The sequence below is a fragment of the Gopherus evgoodei genome, chromosome 18 (assembly GCF_007399415.2).
Source record: "Gopherus evgoodei ecotype Sinaloan lineage chromosome 18, rGopEvg1_v1.p, whole genome shotgun sequence".
In the NCBI taxonomy this organism is placed as follows: domain Eukaryota; kingdom Metazoa; phylum Chordata; order Testudines; family Testudinidae; genus Gopherus; species Gopherus evgoodei.
In genome coordinates this window covers 19,296,624-19,315,565 of record NC_044339.1, presented here as the reverse complement: position 1 = coordinate 19,315,565, position 18,942 = coordinate 19,296,624, and the positions used below count along the sequence as shown (strand labels likewise).

Sequence of the window (18,942 nt, the reverse complement as noted above, 5' to 3'; positions counted from 1 at the left end):
TAAATACAGTAAATTTGCCTTGCCACTGTACCTATTCTCTGTGAATATTCATAGGATTTCACATACCAGGGCTGTCTCACCAGCAACTTTCACTAGCACTAAATTCACTTTTTAATCCAACAAATTCATAGTATCTGTGTGCTGCAAAATTCTTTAATACTTATGGAGATTTCACCTGGCTGGATATGAGCAACGTTTTAGAGGTAAAGGTGAGGAAATGACTTGAGAGGAAAATTCACTTCTTCATTCTACACAGTGGACTTTGATTCCTATATCCTGCTCTTTTTACATGTGTGAAATTCCCATTATCATCAATGGGAGAAACCTTGTGCCAGCAGGGAGAGCAGAATATCAGAGTTGGTATCTTTGCTGTGGATATGAGGAAGATTTTGTTCTTTGTGTGTGGATGGTAGAGAGTTAATGCAAGCCTTGAAATGCAAAATTTCTAAGTGACTGTGAGAGTGAAATTGAATACAGCCAGAAAATATTTCATAACCCACACACAGGGATTATAAATGAGTTTCACATGGGAGTTTTTGGTGTCAGGTGTAGAGAGAACAGTTTTCTGACTGTACATCAGCACTTCTTTTCTTTTTCAAGGGGACTGTGGTGACCACATGGTGATGAATCCAGGAAAGAGTTTAGATTGTCCTTTGTGGGGATAAAAATGAGTCCAGTTGTTCAGACTAAAGACAGACACGTCTAAAAGGCAGGATTGTTGTAGTTTGAGAACCAAAACTGTGGGCGGCTCCTGCTGCTGCATGCTACAAGTTGCCTCATAATGGCATGCGCATGTGGGGGTGGACTAGTGAGTATTTTTTTTACCACCTATCAGAACTCAGTTTGACCCTACAGGATTTCATTTAAGCCTTTGCCAAGTTGGCATCTGTGCTGGGATAGGTTTTCTCTCCAGCTGTAAACAGATTGCTAAATTAACTTGTCAGACAGCTGTTTGGGTTATGCTGGTGTCTGTGTTGTGTTTACTCTCTAGTACACGATATCTATAGTCTCTACTGGGACAGACAGTGTTTGAGACAGGAACTATCAGGATACTTAATATCGTATTATGTACATTATCAAGTTCAGGGATCATTTGAAGGCTTCAAAGGTTCTGTTTTAACCCATACTGCTCAGCTTTGGTAGTTTGACATTTTCATATAGCACCAACTAATCATGACTCATACTTGTAATTCTTCAGGTCAATATGTAAGCTCGAAAATGGGTTCACTAATATCTTTTCCTACTCTTACTACAAAGTGTGTGTGTGGTTTGTTTTTTTGTTAAAAAAAGCGTGATTGTGATAGTTTGTTTCTAGCTACCTGTGCGACTGATAACTTTCTACAACTAAACTGCATAGGCTTTATTTTCATAGTGACTGTATGGCATACGAATTATAAACAAAGTATAGTTCATAACACTGATTTTTCTGATCTGATTTACATACAGGAAACCAACATCTAACTTAAAATAAATGGGGGACTTTTCCATGAATACCTCAAAGTCCATTCACCGCTCATGGTGTGCAAACTCAGTAGTGGACACCTTTTGAGACACACAGCATAATGCTGTATGTATCCAAGAGCAATGTAAATCTCGGAAAACGTTTCAGTTTAAACTCGTTCTAGTGCAAATAAGAATCCTTTATATATAAATAATCTCTGAGACCAGACATGGCATAACATCCAGGACTACAAAATGCTACAGGTAGATGGAATCATAGGACTGGAAGGGTCCTCGAAAGGTCATCTAGTCCAGTCTCCTACACTGAAGGCAGGACTAAATATTACCTAGACCATCCCTGACAGGTGTTTGTCTAACCTACTCTTAAAAATCTCCAATGATGGAGATTCTGACACTAATATCTAACACTTCATACAAATGATGCAATTCAAGCATGCAGAATGATACACAGTTCAACTCAGTGACATGGTCTACTGGAACTCGAGTATAGAAAAGTGCTGTACTTTTCCTTATATTTTATTTTTTACTGAGTACTGCCCAGCATTGTCATAGACTTTAAGGTCAGAAGGGACCATTATGATCATCTAGTTTGGCCTCCTGCACAACACAGGCCACAGAATCTCACCCACCCACTCCTGTAACAAACCTCTAACCTATATCTGAGTTATTGAAGTCCTCAAGTCATGGTTTAAAGACCTCAAGGTGCAGAGAATCCTCCAGCAAGTGATCCGTACCCCACGCTGCAGAGGAAGGCGAAAAACCTCCAGGGCCTCTGCCAGTCTGCCCGGGAGGAAAATTCCTTCCTAACCCCAAATATGGCGATCAGTTAAACCCTGAGCATGTGGGCAAGACTCACCAGCCAGCACCCAGGAAAGAATTCTCTGTAGTAACTCAGATTCCACCCGATCTAACATCCCATCACAGACCATTGGGCATATTTACCAACTAATAATCAAATATAAATTAATTGCCAAAATTAGGCTATCCCATCATATCATCCCCTCCATAAATTTATCAAGCTTAGTCTTGAAGCCAGATATGCCTTTTGCCCCCACTACTCCTCTTGGAAGGCTGTTCTAGAACTTCACTCCTCCGATGGTTAGAAACCTTCGTCTAATTTCAAGAGTAAACTTCCTAGTGTCCAGTTTATATCAAGTTGTTCTTGTGTCCTCATTGGTACTAAGCTTAAATAATTCCTCTCCCTCCCTGATATTTATCCCTCTGATATATTTACAAAGAGCAATCATATCTCCCCTCAGCCTTCTTTTGGTTAGGCTAAACATGCCAAGCTCTTTGAGTCTCCTTTCATATGACAGGTTTTCCATTCCTCAGATCATCCTAGTAGCCCTTCTCTGTACCTGTTCCAGTTTGAATTCATCCTTAAACATGGGAGACCAGAACTGCACACAATATTCCAGATGAGGTCTCACCAGTGCATTGTATAACGGTACTAACACCTCCTTATCTTTACTGGAAATACCTCGCCTGATGCATCCCAAGGCCGCATTCACTTTTTTTAACAGCCGTATCACATTGGCAGCTCATAGTCATCCTGTGATCAACTAATACTCCAAGGTCCTTCTCCTCCTCTGTTACTTCCAACTGATGTCCCCAATTTGTAACCCAAATTCTTGTTATTAATCCCTAAATGCATGACTTTTCACTATTAAATTTCATCCTATTACTTTTACTCCAGTTTACAAAGTCATCCAGATCTTCCTTCCTTCTCTGTATTAGCAATACCTCCCAGTTTTGTGTCATCTGCAGACTTTATTAGCACGTTCCCACTTTTTGTGCCAAGGTCAGTAATAAAAAGATTAAATAAGATTGGTCCCAAAACTGACCTGTGAAGAACTCAACTGGTAACCTCCTTCCAGCCTGACAGTTCACCTTTCAGTAGGACCCATTGTAGTGTCCCCTTTAACCAGTTTCTTATCCACCTTTCAAAAGTGAAATGCTCAGGGAAATTAGGGAATAAAAATGGGAATTTCAACTATCCCCATATTGGCTGGATACAGGTCACCTCAGTACAAGATGCAGAGATAAGGTTTCTTCACACCTTGCATTTTATTATGTTATGGTCACTATTACCAAGCGGTTCAACTATATTCACTTCTTAGTCCAGATCTTGTGCTCCACTTAGAACTAAATCATGAATTGCCTCTCCTTTTGTGGACTTCAGGACTAGCTGCTCCAAGAAGCAGTCATTTAACATCCCTGTGAGGAGGGAGGGGGCAGCTCTCCACAGTAGCATTTAATTTGAGAAAAGGGAACTACACAAAAACGAGGAAGCTAATTAAACAGAAATTAAAAGGTACAGCACCAAACGTGAAATCCCTGCAAGTTTCATGGGAACTTTTTAAAGACATCATAATAGAGGTTCAACTTAAATGTATAACTCAATTAAAAATATATAGTAAGAGAACCAAAAAAGTGCCAGCATGGCTAAACAACAAAGTAAAAGAAGCAGTTAGAGGCAAAAGGCATCCTTTAGAAAGTGGAAGTTAAATCCTATTGAGGAAAATAGAAAGGAGCATAAACTCTGGCAAATGGAAGTGTAAAATATAATTAGGGAAGCAAAGAAACTTTTTGAGTCTTTGGCTAGCTGTTCTTCAAATTCTAACAGCAAAAATGTTAAGTACATCAGAAGCAGGAAGCCTGCTAAACAATCAGTGGGGCCCCTGGCAATCGAGATGCTAAAGGAGCACTCTAGGAAGATGAGGCGATAGCGGAGAAACTAAATGAATTCTTTGCGTCAGTCTTCACGACTGAGGATGTGAGGGAGATTCCCCAACCTGAGCCATTCTTTTTAGGTAACAAATCTGAAGAACTGTCCCAGATTGACATGTCATTAGAGGAGGGTTTGAAACAAATTGATTAAAACAATAAGTCACATGGACCAGATAGTATTCACCCAAGAGTTCTGAGGAACTCAAATATGAAATTGCAGCACTACTAACTGTGGTACGTAACCTATCATTTAAATCGGCTTCTGTACCAGATGACTGAAGAATAGCTACTGTGACATTAATTTTTTTTAAAAGGCTCCAGAGGCTATCCCAGCAATTATAGGCCAGTAAGTCTAACTTCAGTACAAGGCAAATTGGTTGAAATTATAGTAAAGAACAGAATTATCAGACACCTTTTTGAACACGATTTATTGGGGACGAGTCAGTATGGTTTTTGTAAAGGGAAATCATGCCTTAGCAATCTACTATAATTCTTTGAGGGAGTCAACAAACAGGTGGATAAGGGGGATCCAGTAGATAAAATGTATTTAGATTTTCAGAATGCCTTTGACAAGGTCCCTCACCAAAGGTTCTTAAGCAAAGTAAGCTTGAGGGGATAAGAGGGAAAGTCCTCTCGTGGATCAGTAACTGGTTAAAAGATAGGAAACAAAGGGTAGGAATAAAGGGTTGGTTTTCATAATGGAAAGTGGTAAATAGTGGTGTCCTCCAAGGGTCTGTACTGGGACCAGTACTGTTCAACATATTCATGAATGATCTGGAAAAAGGGGTAAACAGTGGCGTGGAGAAATTTGCAGAGGATACAAAACTACTCAAGATACACTTCTACCCCGATAGAACGTGACGCGATACAACACTAATTCAGATATAACGCAGTAAAGCAGCAGGGAGCCCTGGGCCCTTTAAAGCACCACCTGAGCCCTGCTGCTTTACCGTGTTATATCTGAATTCGTGTGGAGCCCCAGGCCCTTTAAATCACGGTCTGAGCCCTGCTGCCGGAGCTCCGGCAGTGATTTCAAGGGCCTGTAGCTCCCCCACAGTGGCTGGAGCACTGGGCCCTTTAAATCACCACTGGGGAAGCCGATCCAGTCCGGCACGTCATACCAGCTCTTGCCAGTATGCCGTACCGGACCGAACCTGATATAACGTGGTCTCACCTATAAGGCGGTGAGATATTTTTGGCTCCGGAGGACTGCATTATATCAGGGTAGAGGTGCAGTTAAGTCCAAAGCAGACTGTGAAGAGCTACAAAAGGAGCTCACAGAACTGGGTGACTGGGCAACAAAATGGCAGATGAAATTCAGGGCTTGTCTACATCAGAAAGTTGCAGCGCTGGTGAGGGAGTTACAGCGCTGCAACTTTGAAGGTGTACACATCTGCAGGGCACCACCAGCGCGGCAACTCCCTGTTTGCAGCGCTGGCCGTACTCCCGTTTTGTCTCGGGTGTAGAGGATCCAGCGCTGGTGATCCAGCGCTGGTAATCCAATGTAGACACTTACCAGCGCTTTTCTTGACCTCCGTGGAAGGAGGAAGCCTCTGGTAATCAAGCTGGTCTCCTTTCCCGGTTTGCTCTCTCGTTCCCGGAACCCCGAGCAAGCAGGTCTCCTTCCCTGCGGTTTGCAGGGTGGCTCCGGGAACGCGAGAGCAAACCGCGGCGAAGCTGGTCTCCTTTCCCGGTTTGCTCTCTCGTTCCCGGAACCCCGAGCAAGCAGGTCTCCTTCCCTGCGGTTTGCAGGGTGGTTCGGGGAACGCGAGAGCAAACCGCGGCGAAGCTGGTCTCCTTTCCCGGTTTGCTCTCTCGTTCCCGGAACCCCGAGCAAGCAGGTCTCCTTCCCTGCGGTTTGCAGGGTGGTTCGGGGAACGCGAGAGCAAACCGCGGCGAAGCTGGTCTCCTTTCCCGGTTTGCTCTCGCGTTCCCGGAACCCCGAGCAAGCAGGTCTCCTTCCCTGCGGTTTGCAGGGTGGTTCGGGGAACGCGAGAGCAAACCGCGGGGAAGCTGGTCTCCTTCCCCGGTTTGCTCTCGCGTTCCCGGAACCCCCCTTGAAGCCGCCCAACAGCGCTGCAGTGTGGCCACATCTAACACCACTTGCAGCGCTGGTTGCTGTAAGTGTGGCCACTCTGCAGCGCTGGCCCTATACAGCTGTACTAATACAGCTGTAACAACCAGCGCTGCAAAATTTTAGATGTAGACATGGCCTCAGTGTTGATAAATGCAAAGTGATGCACATTGGAAAACATAATCCCAACTATACATATCAAATGATGGGGTCTAAATTAGCTGTTACCACTCAAGAAAGAGATCTTAGCGTCATTGTGGACAGTTCTCTGACAACTTCCATTCAATGTGAAGTGGCAGTCAAAAAAGACAACAATGTTGGGAGAATCGTTAGTCTGTCTGCACAACGTGGGAGTCTGAGAATCTTGAAGAGAACTCATGTAGAATGTAAGTGGGGGGAGTGGATGTTTGTAATTAGCTATATAATGCAGATTGTGTGTGTGTGACTATCGGATATTGTCACATCCCACCCATCCTGTAATTTATGCCAATTTGTAGATAATTCACTCTCCTGATTCATAGGACATGAAGGCTTTAGGTTGTCACCTTTTCATTGCGACTCCCATGTTTACCAAAGTACAGTACAACAATCAGTAACATCAGTTCATCCAATATTTCCAAGATTTTATTAACTGCATATTTCTGCGTTTTCTAGCTCAGTCAGGGGTTAAAACACCAGTGAATCTATTGTAAATTACAGTCAGTTTTAAAAAGTGTGCTTTTTGTGCATATTAGAGCTAATCCTTAGTAATTGTAAATGGCTATATTGGTTGAAAAATACTTTCTGTCAAGGAATGTGCCCTGAATAATCCTCTGAAATCCTGTGCTGATAGACACAGCTATGTAAGGAGGCCTTGTGACCCAGTCAAGTCTGGGACAAAAGTTGATAGTCACTTGAGATGCAAGTTTGTTTAAATGTGTGTTTTTTGTCTAGTGAAAATCACCAGTCTCACACCTGCCTAAAGCTGTCAAAGTTGAGATGAAATCTCTAACCCAGCACTAGAGACTGTTTATCGTGTTACCATCTAAATACTTTTTTATTCTCAGCTGTTTTTAGGCTATTTTAAAAATGCTGCTGCTTTTGGGTTTGTTTTTTCCATTGCAAAACAACAGCTGAAAACTTCCTGGACACCACCACCATTAGGATTAGAGTTTGACACTTCACTTAGTCCAGTCATCTACACTAAAGAGAGAACATCTTGGGATGGTCAGTAAAGAAATGCTTGCAGCTGATCAAATCAGTTTTTCCCTGCAGCAAAAATTACCTTGTTTTCCACAGAAAACCCTTTTGTTAAACTTTAAATAGCTGTTTTACCTTTTTTTACATGCAGTGAGCACTGAACTCTCTTCCCTCCCTTCTTTTTCATTGATAGCAGAGACAATCTTTCTTGTGCTAGTTTGCATAGAGGTTTAGGGCAGGTATGTGGATAAATGTGGCTGTTACCGTTGAGAATATGAAGGCTCACTTGTCCATGGGACTAGTTACATGTTGACAATGAAATGTACACACTATAATTATACTCTGCATTTCATCCATAGATTTCAAAGTGTTTCCCAAACTTTGAGAGACAATCTGTCTAACATCAGAGGGATAGCTGTGTTAATCTGGATCTATAAAAGCAGCAAAGATTCAAGTGGCACTTTATAGACTAACAGACGTTTTGGAGCATGAGCTTTCGTGGGTGAATACCCACTTCGTCAGATGCATCTGACGAAGTGGGTATTCACCCACGAAAGCTCATGCTCCAAAACGTCTGTTAGATTCAAGTGGCACTTTAGACTTTCTAACAGATAGGATAACTGAGTCGCAGAGAGTAAGAGCAATATCTTCAAACTTGGATACCAGAGTTTAGGCACTTTAAATGGCCTGATCTTTCAGGTGCCTTCTGTTAGGCACCGATATTTGAAAATGTTGGTCTGTGACTTGTTTAAGGTATCAATGATTATCAGATCTCGTGACTTCCAATTATATGCTCATTGTACTAGACCATAGCTGGTCCTCAGGTGACATGTCTGAGCTGGATAGGCAAGCCTGTGGGTTTTTGTGTGTACCTGTACTCCAAAGGTGCATTAAGAGATTGAAGATATGTGCTTTGCCTACTGAAGAAGCCTGTGTGCCCACTATAAGACCTTCATTTAGTCTGGTATTTCTTTTGTAAAAGAAGTCTCTCTTTGTAACAGTTAGTTACAGACTTGTGTAATGTCCTGGGTGTGCAGTCTGAACCTGTCAAATCCTCAATATCATAATGACCATTTTATTTATTCATTATAACTGAAGTAACATACAGATAAGATATATGTAGAAATATGTGCAGTAATATTAAAACATGCTCTGAGTATCCATGTGAGCACATGCTATAGTAGTAAAACACATTTAACAGAACTTTACAGTGAAATTTGTCATAAATGGCTTCTCCAGGGACTGACCGAATAAAGGGGGATAAAGAATTGTACGTGGTACAGTTGCAGATATTTTGGAGCTGTTTGGAATTGCATAATAAAGATCATGATCTCTTGTATAGGTTTCTCTGCAATAGTGAACAACAGTAAATGTCTTTGAGAAAATATTGACTGCAAAAATGGTCCCCTATTTTGGCTATATATGCGTCATAGGTGTTTTGAGAATGCTCTGATTAACATGTTGGGATTACATTTTTATAGTTTCATTTTAATCACTTTTCCTGTCTGTAACCATACTGTCTGGATATACCTTTTTGTGAGTTTTGTGTTTTCATATACATGTATGTATTTTAGCTCAGAAGCTACCGAACAGCACAAAAGCCAATAAAATTCTTGGTTAGAATAATATATTTTATACATAATTTGCTTATTTATTCCAAACTGAGTATTATCATCTGGTGTCCGAGCAAAGTTAGCTAGAGGTGCATTCCATCCCTTCTTGTGTAGTGGAACTAGTGTGGTCCTGCTGCATGAGAAGACGGGTTTGTTCTGCACTGCTATAGAAGCAGAGCAGAGATAAGGGGAGGTGGCTCCTCTACCGCCTCATTTCCCTCATGGAGTGGAGGCTGAAACAAAGAAGTTGAAGTGCCTCTACAGCCTGTGGGGAGGCTTGCTTGTTTCCTCCCTCGTGGAGTTCACCTGACCCATGTACTTGGGTTGACTCAAGCAGCAGGGATTTGCCCTATACTGGAGGGCCAAGACTGTTTATGTGGGGGCATGGCAGGAGGGTATCATGCAGGGGATTTGGACACTGGCACCCTCTATTCTGCCTATTCTCTTCCTGTGGCACATACTCCTGAGTCTCCTGTGGGCAGTAATGCTTTGGTCTAATTTCAGTTGTTGGGTTTAGTGTGCAGCTGTGGGTTGGTGTTGGTCACCTGAGATATACAGGAGCTCAGACTAGATCTGGTGGCTCCTTTTGGCCTTAAGCTGTATGACACTTCCATAGCTAGTAGGTGCTTGGTCAGAAGGCCAAGTCGGTGTTCCAGCTATAAACTTGCATGCTTGACTATATCGCAGAACTTAACATTCAAGGCTTGGGGTGTGTGTGTGAGAGAGAGATGCCGGATTGGATTAAGGGAGAAACAGAGGCAAGTACCGTTAACGGTGCAATTAATAGGAGCAAGCAGCATGTCTCTGTTTCAGTTGCTGTAGAAGAATGTGAGTAGGCATGGTGTTGGTATTTTTAAAGTAAATCTTGTATCAAGAACAGCCTAATGGTGTATTTTTGTGTGTCCGGAAGTCAACAGTTGTGGTAATATAAAACTTGATTATCAAAGGTCAGTCTAGTGCAGAGATTCTAAAACTTCATTGCACCCGCAACCCCGTTTGGACAATAAAAATTACTGCATGACCCCAGGATGGGGGACCAAAGCCTGAGCCAGGCCAAGACTGGGAGGGTGGGGACTAAAGCTGAAGCCCAAGGACTTCAGTCCCAGGCACGGGCCTGTAATTTGAGTCTCGATGCCCAAGGCTAAAGTCCTTGGACTGCAGCTTTGGTCCTGGGCCACAGCAAGTCTAAGCCATCCCTGGTGACCCCATTACCATGTAGTTGGGACCCACTTTGGGGTCCCAACCCACAGTTTGAGAACTGCTGGTCTCGTGGATTCTTGTTGAATTACTATATTACATACCCTTAAAGTTAGCATTATAGGTCCTTGCAGAGCTCTCCGGGGGATGGTGAATCGGGGCAACCGTTCCAGACCCTGTGCTTTGGGGGAACCCTGCAGGTCAGTGTGATTGGCTGGTGCTGCATGGGCGGTGAGTGAACCCACTGGCTGGGGGAGGCTACTCCCAGTCCCACCCCTTCCGCCTGAGGGAGAGCATGCATCCCAGAGTGCTGGGAGGGAGAGTGAGCGGCGGCACCACTGCAGCTGCCCCCAGCCCTGGAGTGCTGGGAGGGAGAGCAACGTGGCTCTAGCCCCCTGGAGCCCAGCAGCACCGCTGAAGTGAAGCCCGAGGGGGTGGGGGGCAGCACATCTGGCTGTTTTGGGGAGGCACTGCCTCCCCTACCCACCCCCTGCGTGGTTGGTCCTGGAAGTGACGTTACTTCCGCTCCAGGCCCCACGCCTCCCTAGGAATGGCCCATGATCATTGATTCTTAGTTCATAAGAAGCTAAATAGGAGAGTGATAGGAGCAGTTAAACTCATGTTCTCTGCTCCCTCCTGCACTTTTTCTTTCTTTTTGCTTGACATGAAAGAGGCTTGGGGGCCCAGCTGTTTTTTCTTCCTCTTTCCTGCTATCTAGAAACCCTGATTCAGCTTCTGAGTGATGTCTTTAAATCTCTTTACAAGCGTCCTTGCTCTTTACATTTATTCTTGTGATGCTGTATGCAGAGGCTGGTGTATTAAAAAAAATAGTGTTAGTCCTTTTGCTTTGGGCCTCTCCTGATGCTTCTCTGTGGAGGTGACATTTAGCAGGATTCTTTGAAGTGGAATTTAAGTATTTCAGTTAGGACACGGGGCAGCACTTTACAGTTTGCTCCATGTACTAGGTGTGAGAGTGCCCACAACCAGGTGATCAAGTGCAGGATCTTACTTGGCAAGAAAATGCATTCTAGTAAAATGAGAGAAGTCTGTAAAAATTGCTGTAGAAACAAATGCCACGGCTGATCAGACTTGTGGTACATTAAGGTTGGAATCCCATCTCCAATGGTGTTCAGTACCAGTTGCTTCAGAGGAAGTTGCAAGAATTCCTGTCATGGACAACTGTAAAGTAAACTAAACTAACCATGGTGGAAGTTCTCCCCAAGTCTGGCAGTGGTTGGTTTATGCCTTGAAGGGAGATACTTCCTCTAGCTTCAGGACTGTTATAGACCAACCAATGTAGCTGTAGATATAGCCATGCATATTCTAGGTTTTATTTTTTCCCCTTTGCTCGGTGGAAGGGTTAAAATCAATACACAGAGTGATGTGGTTAAACACTGTACTAGGCCTACTTTGCTATTGTTTGTGAGTTTTGGTGGTGCTGCAATAGTTTCAGAAAATATTTTTTGCTGTTCCACTGTCACTTGCTTGTAGTATCCCCTTGTTTATAACAAAATATTGAAAAAGCTAGAAAAAAATTATATTGGGCAAATATTCCTCTCTCCGAATATAAATGCAAAGGTTCATGTGACACACTGATGAAGACATATGTCTGGTGTTGCTATGGTAGAGTAAGAATTTGGTTTTTAATTGAATAATCTGCAGATGGTAATGCAGAGCTTCTATAATTCAGGCTGTGACCTTGACATGCTGTGGAGAGGCCTGTTTTGCCATTGACTGCTCTCTATGGTTCCCAAATTCTACAGATGCATGAGTCTCCACAAATACTCCAAACACTGTGTAAATATTTTGTATTGATGCTTTTGAAAATCAAGTCCTTCAAATAATTGCATAACATGTCACTTTTCTGTTTGTGTGGTTGAGAAAGGGGAAATTAAAATGTAAATTGGTTAGCACAGGTCTTGACTTTTTTTGAAACTGAAAAAATACAGTGAAGAGTCAGTAATTAGTAATCTCATCCCAGGAGATGTAGCATTTCACTCTTAAGTTGACATGCTGTTTCCTATTCTCGTATCATACGCTAAGGACCTAAATACAAGAAGAATTTCTTACCTCTTGCCAGCCTATGTATTTCACATTCTTCCAGATTTCTGAGATGGTTTAGAAATCACACAAATCTGTGTGAAAATGATTTCCTAATACACACTGGCGGTCGTGATGCTAGCTCTTACACTACTATCAGCATTTAATAAGTATTAATGTAAATTTTTAATGAAGTATTTTTGGCCATATTAACTTCCTGCGTCTTTTATACCTCTCATCAACACTGTATTGCTACGTGCTTCCATTACTAAATCAGAATAAATATCATTGACTGAAAAGTAGGGATGGGGTTTTGTTTGCTGGAACCTAATACTCCTAGCAATCAGAGCTCACAAACTTCCTCAGTTAAACCCACAGAAATAAGGAAATGAAAGGATAAAGCTAATCTATAGTTGAGTAACTCCTCTCGTTGTGCCTAAATGTTACAGCACAAATATGTAGGTTCAGTTTTGTATAGAGCAGGGGTCGGCAACCTCTGGCATGCAGCTCGCCAGGATAAGCACCCTGGCGGGCTGGGCCAGGTTGTTTACCTGCCGCATCGGCCGGTTCGGCCGACTGTGGCTCCCACTGGCCGTGGTCCGCCATCCCAGGCCAATGGGGGCTGCGGGAAGCGGTGCGGGTGAGGGATGTGCTGTCCGTGGCTTCCTGCCATCCCCATTGGCTTGGGATGGCGAACCACGGCCAGTGGGAGCCGCGATCGGCCGAACCTGCCAATGTGCTAGAGGTTGCCGACCTCGGTATAGGGTCTTGCACATTAAGGTTTGTCACAGTATAATTCCCAAATCTGGAACTTAGCGTCCAGGATATGGGTACTAGCATAAAGTCCTCTAAGCTTAATTACCAGCTTAGATTCTGTAGCGCTGCCACCAATCAGGAATTCCAGGGCCTGATACCCTCTGGTCCCCCCAAAAACTTCCCTGGGGACCCCCAAGACCCAGATTCCTTGAGTCTCACAACAGAGGGGAAAAAACCATTTCCCTTCTCCCTCCTTTCCTCCACCCAGATTCTCCCCGCCCTGGGTACTCTAGGAGAGAGAGACAGATTCCAGCTTTGTGAATCTAAACAAAGGGATTCCAACCTTCTCCCCTCCCTTCCCTCTCTCCCGGAGAGAGAGAGAGAGATAAACGCAGAGAGCAGGTTTTTCTTCCCTCCTCCCTTTCCTTTCTCCCACCAATTCCCTGGTGAGTGCAGACTCCCTTCCCTGGAGTCTTACAAAAGATAACCAAAAAATCAATTAGATTCTAAAAAAAAAAAAAAGAGGAAAACTTTAATAAAGAAGGACAATAGAAAGAAGCTTTCTCCAGCAGAAACACAATTTAAGCTACTTCCAGCAAGTACACATCTGCAAATAAAGAAAAACAAGTTAAAAGACTATGACCGCCTTTGTACTTACTTACTATTCTGAATAGATAAGAGACTGTAGTAGGGAGATTGGCAGAAACCTGGTTGCACCTCTAGTCCTGTCCAGGACCCAGAGAGAACAACACCAAACCCAAAAACACACACACAGGCTTCCCTCCACACGAGATTTGAAAGTATCTTGTCTCCTGATTGGTCCTCTGGTCAGGTGTTGCAGGTCACTGTTTGTTAACCCTTTACAGGTGGAAGACATTAACCCGTAGCTATCTGTTTATGACAAGGTTAGTCTATGATTCTATGAACTATCAGGATTGGAAGGGAACTCAGGAGGTCATCTAGTCCAACCCCCTGCTCAAAGCAGGACCAATACCCTGGTCTGGATCCTCAAATAGTCGATTTCAGCAGACGCTAGGAGCTTAATACCTTTGGGAATCTGGGCCATACTTCCAAAGTGTAGTACCGGGAATCTAGTTTGTTTTAGCTCCCAAGTTCACTTGCATTTTTAATAACCTTGTCTCTTATTAAGCACTCTACCTTGAAGCTTTTCAGTTTTGTTTTAAAAGGAGATATAGTACTCTGGCAACAGAACCCTGGGATATATGTAAAGTGGCATATTAGATATATGTCTGGAAGAGGGCTGGGTGTGTTGCTTTGTTGGAATATCCAGCCTTTGGGCAAACAGGAGTGCCAATCTCCATGTGTCTTGGATAATTCTGTATACTACAGTACAACACAACTTGATTATTTTATAATAACTTCTATATAAACTCCACCTGAAAACAATTTACAGAACTAAATAAAACAGGACAGCTGTATATCTGTTAAGTTTGAAGCTGTTTTTAACTTAATCAATTATTACAATATCTAATATGTGAAGGGCATTACAGAAGAGTTATACATTTGTTAGGAAAAGAAGTTTTTTAATAAAACCTCAAGTGCCATCTAATATAGAGACACTAAGATTTAAGTGGAACAGTTTTGTTAGGAAAAGTTTTTGGTTCCATGTTTCAGTTTGTTTTAATGTGAGACCTTCCCAGTACAAAAAGTTTAGTGTTGAATTAGATTCTCTGTACACTTTTTTTTATTTTATTTTAATGTGCAAAGATAAACAAATACTTCCCTGTCTCGGTCTCTTTCCAACAGCTGCGGATAACTGTCTGGTCCTTGTGTACAAAATCTGTGTCTTATATCAAGTATCCCAAAGCTTGTCAGCACGGTGAGTATATCAGACCTAATATAGGAAGAGTATTCTTAATATGGAAATAAAGGAAAATGGAATTTACATATGATCAAGCATACATTCATGGTCAGGGTGTATTCAAGTACCTTCCCACTGATGCTTGTAGATCAGCCTGGAGGGACACGGACACCTTATTTAAGGTACGTCTGCACATACAGACACTGCCCGCCCAGCTAGCATGGGTATAAATAGCCGTATAGACAGGGAGGCCCAACGTAGGCAAGTAGAATGACCTATGCACCTAAACCCTAGAGTATATATCTACACGTCTCTCTACGTGCTCAGGCAGTGCCTTCCACATCTACACTGCTGTTTTTAGCAATTAAGGTCCAGCTGCCAGAGCTTTTTCCAACTCATTGAAAGGCTCTAGTAGGGAGGAGGCAGAGGGGAAAGGCTCCAGCAGCTCCCCACTGTCTCCCTGCTGCCAGAGCCGTTTGCTATACACCACACAGAAAAGTGTGGACGCAGCCTGCCTTACACTGGGACGTGTAGCTACGTGTGCCCTACATGTCCCCACAGATATAGACGAGGTCTTAGTGAGCTCAGTACCAGGGCACTGCCATTACTGTGTGTGTGAACCCTGGGAGCTAATCTGCAGTCATTGTAGTCTTAGTAGGAATGAGAAATAAATATTACATTTCGTTTATGCACCTGTCCAACTTCCAAATACCAGTGAAAAAGAAAAGATACTGAACAAAACCATTGCTAAGTCTGCTAGAAATCAGTAATATAGTATTTTCTGTAGCTAGTATAGCTAGAGACTGGATTGTGACACAAACCCAGAACAAAAAATATGGAGTATAAGTATCCCCTCTCAATTGCTCATCTTTTTGTTATGCAACTGTATTCGGTCCTCATATACATGTATGTAACAGGGTGACAGACTCTGGGATCCTGCACAGAGATGCCGGGCTCATCAGTCACCTAATGTCAGGTGCTTAAACCATATAGGAAGATTTGGAGAATTTACTGCTGAGTCAGTAGCAGGGTGGAAGAGAGGCTGAAATATCCCTCTTGCTGAAGCAAAGGGACCTAAGGTGGGAACAGAGGGAATTCTGTAGGGAAAAGATTGGGTACAGTAACCCTTCACTTAACGTTGTAATTATGTTCCTGAAAAATGCAATTTTAAGTGAAACAATGTTAAGCGAATCCAATGTCCCCATAAGAATTAATGTAAATAGCAGGGATTAGGTTCCAGAGAAACTTTTTTTGTTTTGCCGGACAAAAGGCATTATATACATTTTAAACAAGCAATTTAATACTACACTGGGGGGGAGTAGAGTGCACGTGCTGTGTGTTTACAAACATACTGTACATACAGTACAGTACTATAGTTGGGAGGTGCCCCTGCCTTACCCCACACAGGCACAGCCCTCTGGCACTGGAGATAAGGCAAGCAAGGAGGCTGAAGGTCCTGTAGGCTAGGAGAAGCATGTTGCACAGCAGTGGCACTTCCCCTGCTCCGCAAGCACTAGGGGGGAGGAGCTTCAACCCTCAGCCTGCCCACTCACCCCTTTCCGCCATCCTTGACCTGCCTCTTCTCCCCCCCCCCTTACTTCCAAGGCTACGTCCTCGCTCCTCCCCCCTCCCTTCTAAACACTGCAAGCCAGCTGATTGCCCCTGGCAGGGGAGGGAGGGGGAGCCTGCATGCTGAGTCCTCCCTTGTCCTCCCTCCTTCCTGCCTGGGGCAATCAGCTGGCTTGCCGTGTTTAGGAGGCAGGAGGGAGAGGGGGGAGTGAGGACTGGGCATGCAGGCTTCCCCTCCCTCCCCCCTTCCTCCTGCCCAGGGCAATCAGCTGGCTTGCGGCGTTGAGTCCCCGCTCCTTCCCCCAAAACGCTGCAAGCCAGCTGATTTTGCCGTGGGAGGAAAGGCGCTGATCCGCGGGATCTGCTGGCAGGCGGGAGATGCTGTGTGTGTGTGTGGGGGGAGGGTCATAGGGAGGCTGCCAGCTGTGAAGAAAGCAGGCAGCCAAACAACGTAAGAGTGGAGCATTGCACAACTGTAAATGAGTGTGTTCCCTAATTGATCAGCAACAGAACAAAACAATGTTAAGCGGGATGACTTAAAGCGAGGAGTTACTGTACAGCCAAGCTTGGTAAGGGAGATCTGAGATTGAAACTTCTTGTGTTACCATGAAGGTCAAAACCGAGGAAGAGGGGGTAAGACTGGCCTCTGTACAGTGTATACCCTCTTCAGAGAAGGGTGGAACTCCCATCTGTTCAGTTTTTTAGGTTATAGGCTCTTTAGGACAAGGATTTTGTTTGCTCGAGTCTCAGTGAAGTGCCTAACACACTTTTTGGGCATCTAATCGGTGTTCCAAAATGATTTCCAATCATCATTCACATTTTTCTGAATAAATTCTTTCCTCCAGCTGATTTGGCTCATAATTGTTTTCAGCTTTGGTGCTTTAAGAGGGCCAGTTTCACAAGTATATATATTATTGGTCTGGACTGTATTTTCTAATGTCTGTGGCAGGAATAGCCTTCACGAAGGATGGTCGCTATATGGCATTAGCAGAGAGGCGTGACTGCAAAGACTACATTAGCCTCTTTGTATGCAGTGACTGGCAACTACTGAGGGTAAGACATGTCCTTGCCTTCCACTGCTATTGCACAGATTTAAAGTGTACTCTGCGTAGTGTGGAGTATAACTAAATTATTAAACAACTCTAATGCTACACGGTAGACTCAATACAGAGCACTTCCTCTGATGGCTCCTTCATTGGACTGCAGGTGTGTGGGAAGGCAGAAAAATTCTGCTTAAGAAACCACATACAATAATGATAAAACACTGCATATATATTTTTTTTTTCACTGAGAAGTATTCAAATGTTCTGGCTTAATCTTAGTAATCATGTTGACAGCAAAATACGTTATAGAAACACCATGATCAGACCTTGCTTTTGCCAAAATGATGATCTGAACAAATTACAACATAAGAGAATGTGGTCTTTTTATTAGAAAGTGCACTTTGTATCAAAATATCTTGATTTTGTATAGTTTGGTAGGAGAAAATAAGGAAGCAGTGACTGTAGTGTACTATAACAAAAGGAAAAGAAATATTTCTGTTTTATGCAGTCAGACATATAAAAAGGATGTGCCAACTCAATGATTAAGAATTTTTTTTTAAATGTGTAAAGGTAATATACTAATTTAGGATTTTACTTTTAAAGTCAAGTGCACCCATACATTTTAAGTACAGTTTTTAAAACTGTTTAATTGTTTTATTTTCTCTGCATTTGGGAAGCATTTTGACACTGAAACTCAAGACCTATCTGGGATTGAATGGGCTCCTAATGGCTGTGTGTTGGCAGTGTGGGATACCTGTCTGGAGGTATGAGAAAATTACAGATTATTTCTGAAGATCTTGAACACTTAATTAAGGGCTCCTGAAGATATTAAGTCGACTTTTCTGGCTGCTACATAGAATGCAGTACCCTTTTTTTTAAAAACAGAAGAGCTTTAATAAACAATTTGTAATATTGTACTTAGGTATTGGTGATGAGTGTCTCAAACAGTTGCTTAAATCTCCAAATAAAGTCATTGTTACCAAATTATCCTACTTATAATATTTTTTCCACAATTTAAGTATCTTTTTTAAAAAAATTTTTTTACCAACTTGGTTTTAAAAATTGCAGAAGATCCTAGCAACTATCCAAATAAATAATTGCAGAATTAGCTTATAAGATATAGAAAAGGGAAACTCCATTTTGAACATCTGTGCATTTGAGATGGGGATAGTTTTAAAGAGGAGTCACATAGTCTCTGTTAGTTTTTAACAGTGTCACTAGTCTTTTAAATCACATCAATTTGTGTTACAGTATAAAATCTTGCTGTACTCTCTTGATGGCCGTCTGCTGTCCACATACAGTGCGTATGAATGGTCACTGGGTATTAAATCAGTTGCCTGGAGCCCGAGCAGTCAGTTCTTGGCGATTGGTAGCTATGATGAAAAGGTAAAAAAGGAATTTAAACTCATTCAGGTCAGTTGCTAAATGTTGTCATAGCAATCCCCTCTTACTACACTT

The 18,942-nt window shown here is 42.8% G+C and overlaps 1 protein-coding gene across 1 annotated transcript in view; it reads left to right on the top strand.

Annotated features, from left to right (window-relative positions):
- The window catches only part of WRAP73 (WD repeat containing, antisense to TP73), a 32,952-nt gene that overhangs the window by 5,852 nt on the left and 8,158 nt on the right, over positions 1 to 18,942 (top strand). The window contains exons 4-7 of the mRNA XM_030537931.1: positions 14,818 to 14,890; positions 17,391 to 17,494; positions 18,162 to 18,248; positions 18,736 to 18,870. Of these exons, the coding sequence (XP_030393791.1) occupies positions 14,818 to 14,890; positions 17,391 to 17,494; positions 18,162 to 18,248; positions 18,736 to 18,870 (399 nt within the window). The remainder of the gene's footprint in view (positions 1 to 14,817; positions 14,891 to 17,390; positions 17,495 to 18,161; positions 18,249 to 18,735; positions 18,871 to 18,942) is intronic.